The sequence below is a fragment of the Gavialis gangeticus genome, unplaced genomic scaffold (genome assembly GCF_001723915.1).
Source record: "Gavialis gangeticus isolate Ggan-Ray unplaced genomic scaffold, GavGan_comp1, whole genome shotgun sequence".
Classification (NCBI taxonomy): Eukaryota; Metazoa; Chordata; order Crocodylia; family Gavialidae; genus Gavialis; species Gavialis gangeticus.
In genome coordinates, this window is record NW_017728992.1 from 151,010,315 (window position 1) to 151,015,429 (window position 5,115).

At 38.6% G+C, this 5,115-nt stretch overlaps 1 protein-coding gene across 1 annotated transcript in view; it reads right to left on the reverse strand.

The window, feature by feature from the left end:
• Positions 1 to 5,115, reverse strand: part of CALB1 (calbindin 1) — a 26,598-nt gene that overhangs the window by 5,948 nt on the left and 15,535 nt on the right. The window contains exons 4-6 of the mRNA XM_019527899.1: positions 3,748 to 3,831; positions 3,544 to 3,600; positions 501 to 578 (exon numbers count right to left, since the gene is read on the reverse strand). Coding sequence (XP_019383444.1) covers positions 501 to 578; positions 3,544 to 3,600; positions 3,748 to 3,831 — 219 coding nt within the window. The remainder of the gene's footprint in view (positions 1 to 500; positions 579 to 3,543; positions 3,601 to 3,747; positions 3,832 to 5,115) is intronic.

Below are 5,115 nucleotides of genomic sequence, written 5' to 3' on the forward strand. Positions count from 1 at the left end.
TTTGTACAAGCACACAGTGACCAGCTTCCAAATCTCCTGCCTTAGAGGCTATACTTACAAAATGTGCTGTGGAATTTTTCATAACAAGGGTCAAAACCTTGGTTTCACATCTTGTATGAAATGAAAGCATCTTCAATGCAAAATTCTTAGCACCTTTCTGGTTCATTGGTCTTTGGCACACTACTGTGCATGCATGCGTATACACACACACCACCTACTTATTACCAAGGACACTAGAATTTCTTCCAGCTTTCCTATCTGCATATTTGTCATTTTCCAATGCAGCAAAATTTACAGGTCACAGCTTAAAATTAGCATAGGTACAGAATTTCTTGCTATACAACATTTGGCTGTGGGCTGTAAGATTTGATGTCCAATTTGAAGTGACAGAAACTTAAAATTATTTTAATTAGAGTCAATGGGAAGAGTCAGCAGATGAAGATAAGCACTGTTTTAAGTCAATCAGTCTTTTTGGATGAAATGTCTGTGAATAATCTTACCATTATTTCTGTGTATTCTGTTAGCTTGGCATCATCAATCTGCTTATTTGCTTTCTGTAGTAAGTCTTTCAAAAAATTCTGTTAAATAATAGAACAAGCAAGTGAATATTTGCAAACATGCTAGATGGTTACAGGTCAGTTATGTGTTTTGTTTAATGCAATCTCAGTCTAGAGAAAAGTTGGGAGATGCTACTTTACTACTAGTTTAAAATTTACTAGTGAAATTTAAAAATAGGTATGCAAATGAGCAGTAATTTACACATTTAATATATCTAATAACAACATTTTTTTAACAAATCCAAGTATGCTGCCATACTTTATTTTCTAAAAGAAACCTATAGCACTTTATGCTTTATGTCATTTACTGTACAGAAGTCTACAAAAAATGATTTGGCATTTAACTCCTCAGCTTTAACATTAAACTACACTAATTAACCTTGAGACCTCTTAGAAGACTTTGAGTCCTAGTTGCAGCTTGCAACACAAAAATAGTTTTACAGAAAAGTCAATGATTAATCAACTTTACTCCCCGCCCACGGCAGTGACCAGAACCTGATGCTTCAGGTGAAGGTGAACCTGTCTTGCTCCTTCATGCACTGGTACCCAAAATTCACTTAGTCAATTCTGCAAGGCTTTTTTTTAGAGAGACTGGCATGGTTTCTTCCCGACCTTCAAAAACAGCCTCTTTTCATCTCAAGACTAAAGTTTGTTTTCCCCACTGATTGGCTTGAACTATTGTCCTAGATTTGTGATATTTAAAAATCTTAATTTACTTTGCAAGGAGTCTGTCAGACTTGAGAATTGTCTGTGCTTATCAGCTTTTGATGAGGAGCACACTACTTTTTAACCTCTATGTCATTTGTTAGAATAATGCTGCGTTTTCATAGTTTTTAAGACAGGTTTTTTTTTTCCTTAGAAACCATCTCTGCTTCTATTCCTGTACATGTAATGTCCTTGAACTTGGGCTGAGACTGCTCCAATATCACCATCATGCTCAGCATTTTCTCATTCAGGCTTCTCTAAACCTAGTTAATATACAGAAACCACCACAGAAATGCTGCAAACAGATTTCATGGAAATATTTTGGATCTTCTATTCTTTTAAAACAAGTTAGAACTGAGTTCTATATAAATTATACTTCCCTGATTGATCAAAGGTAAGGGGCACGGCACCTTGTACATTAACTGGTTCAGAGAGGTATAAGCTTTTGTAGGAAACAGTCTGTTTTGTCAGATGCTAGGAGTGAATTGGCAAAAAAAAGAGAGACAGAGGGACAGGGGCAGGGAGAGGGGATGCTACTAAGAGAGATAGTAAGTGGTTTGATTAGATCAACTGATTTCTTAAATGAACATGGCAGTTAATACCAGATTTCTTCCACTATAGCAATACATGTCAAGAGAAACAGTTTACTGATTACTAGTTTAAGGGAAAACCAGCTATAACAAATAGTTCTGAAAGGATTAAAATAATCCAGATTCTCACTGGAAGATAAAATCTGCTCAGCACAGCAGAGCTGGGGGCTGTCAGGGACACAGTTAAGCTTCCTCAGATCTCTGGGTCCTTCTTCATCAGCCCAGCATTTAATAGCAGCCATAAATGATACAAATAGGAGGCTGAGTTTAAGGGTCTGCTGGACTGCAATGTGTACCAGCTATGGCTCCAGCCAGACACCTCTCTTTTGACATGTAATTTCTGAGCTGGAACAGACACCTGCCCACCAAGTCTATAGGATATGGCTTTCCAGCTATGAACTTCAACATGAGGCAGAATCTTTAGTAGAGTTATTACAGATATTTTGTATTACCAAAATAGTTTGAGAGTGGATTGGAGAAAGGAGGTAATTTGACTACACAGATTAATAAAAGATGTGCTGCTTTTTAAAAGCATTTTTTAAAGATTTCAGGAAATTTAGCACTTTTGAATGCCTTTGGTTACTGTGCAAGCACTTCTGGTTTGGTTTTCTGTATATGGCCAAGGTGGTTCATTGCAATCAATGGTAAGCACAAATAAATTATCCTAGAACTTTTTATTTCAAAGGGGGCTATGCCAGCTTATTAAAATTGAGGCTTAGTTCCACAGCCTCAACTGTGAAAATGAAATTTTATTCTGACAAAGCGGCAATCTTTTAGTTAGACCCGCCCTCCATGTATATGCTGATTGCTGCACTGTTGGTTTTTACTTCCGTGAGCTGTGTGGCTCTGCAAAGTCAACAGATCAAACTGGATTCTGTTCTTCCATGTATACCAGCAGAACTGAGTACAGTAGAACCTAAATCATTCATATTTGATTGGTTCATAACCTGCTTAATTTGCAGCAGGTTGCTAAATTAAGGATGAGATGCTTGCTGCAGCTTTACTTCAAAGGCTGCTGCTTCTTCACTCAGCTGGAGTACAGAAGCAGTCCTAGCCAGCTGATCAGAGAATCAGCACCCTTTGAAATAAAAGGCAAGGCCAGTTGGAGCACCTCACTGTTTTTTGCAGCTCCTCAAATTAATTGACACATCCTTATCTTTGCAGTGGACTTAGGATCTGCAAAATATCTAGATTCTATTGCACTAAGTTCCCATCCATTTCACACATGCAAAGCAAACATGAGTAGCAAGACTGCTGTTGTATGGGAGAGGAACTAGTATGGAACGAACAAGGACATTGTACGGATGCTAGTGCGAGCAGAATTTGGTACGCAGCATATGAGGTCCTTCAGGGAATCTAACTTAGTTCTCAGAAACCTAGCAAAATTTGTAGGGCAGGTAGTTTAAAATAGTTGGCCTTCTAGACTGGGTACATAGTAGCAGGAAATTACCCAAGACACAAAAAAAGAACTCCATTAAATGCCATTTTTAGAATCGCTGATCAGACTGAATTTGTACTTTATCATTTGTCTGTGATAGAAACATCAATTAGTGGTATCACTTTCTGCTTGGGTTTCACATTTCAACAATCATTGAAGTTTGAAGAAACAGGTAGTGATATCAGTATTGGAGTTAAATATATACACACACACACCTCCAATTACTGTAAAATACATATGCTCATCATTTTACCTTAAGTTCCTCAGTGTCAATAAAGCCACTGTGGTCAGTGTCATACTTTCGCCATGTCTGCAGCCAGAAAAATGAAAGATATGTTTTAGAAACATAAGACTGAAAAGGACCCTCTAAGCCTCTGCAGTTGCACGCAACCATGTAATACCTTTTAAAACAGCTACACTAGGATGCTGTTATGAAAGGCAAATTAACATACAGTACCTGCATGAAATCTTCACTTGACTTTAGTTGCTGGCACCTAAAGAACAACAGGAAGTTTTCTTCTGTTGGTAATATCTGAGCAAGCTGCAACAAAGTTAAAGCAAGTTTTAAAGTTAATATAAAACAGCAACCATTTCTTAAATAATAGACGGTGTTCCTCTCTTGGACGCTGAAAGGAGTTACAAATTGCTTTCACATCTCATGGTTTGACAGATTAATTGTATTATAAACTTACACCGGGTACCTCATTTGGGCCTGGGAGACCTCTAAGATATAATTATTACATCATGTCACTCTCCAGGCAAGATTTGAATTGCACCCTCTTACTCCCAGCTTTGGACAGCTAGTTAACTTTGTTTTAAATACTTCCAGCGAAAAGAAACCATTAAGAAAATTACTCCTGGCTCCTGTAATCTCTGATTCAGGTCATTCTGGTTGATGCTCATTTGCTGCATATGTAGTATTCCTGCACAACCCAGTTCTTATGGATTGTTCCATTTTTTTTCAATGTATTGGGTGATGTTGCTTTGGTAGGGGTCCTCTCACCAGCTTACAAAAACAGGCTTGTCTGTCCCTTTCTCAGCGTATAAATGAGAAATGGTGCATATTCTTGATCAGTTCTTTCCATCTTCTTCTGATAGCCAGCAATATATGATCTGACAGACAGCCAAGGTGCTGCCTGCCATTTGTAGAAGTGCACCCACACATTAGAGCAAGCACCATGTCTCCAAGTAGCCCTTGGTGTCTCGCCTTGCCTCTGGCCAGGTTCCTCAGGAGCAGAAAAACCAGCAGATCAGACAGGAAGGGCTGAGCCAGCAATGCTAAAGGTGAGCCAGGCAAAGTGAAGGAAAAGACTCACAATGTAGGTAAAAGCTTAGTTGTAAAAGCTTAATTGGGCAAAAATATGGAATGGGAAAGCAAACGGGAAGAAAGTTATTAGGGTGAATTGAGTATAAAATGCAGAGAATTATGAGGTATTTTGAGAGCAAGGTGAAGGAAAACTACAGGGTTGTGATTACTGAGTAAAGGCAAAGTCTAAAGGGGACAATGCAATGGAGAAAGTGAAGGTGCAGAGGAATCAATGAGGAAGGGGGAAGAGAAGAAGGAGCAGTAGCGTAGCTGAGGGAGAGTAACTGGCAGTAGTCCTGGATGCTGCCTTTACTCAGTAATCACAACCCTGTAGTTTTCCTTCACCTTGCTCTCAAAATACCTCATAATTCTCTGCATTTTATACTCAATTCACCCTAATAACTTTCTTCCCGTTTGCTTTCCCATTCCATATTTTTGCCCAATTAAGCTTTTACAACTAAGCTTTTACCTACATTGTGAGTCTTTTCCTTCACTTTGCCTGGCTCACCTTTAGCATTG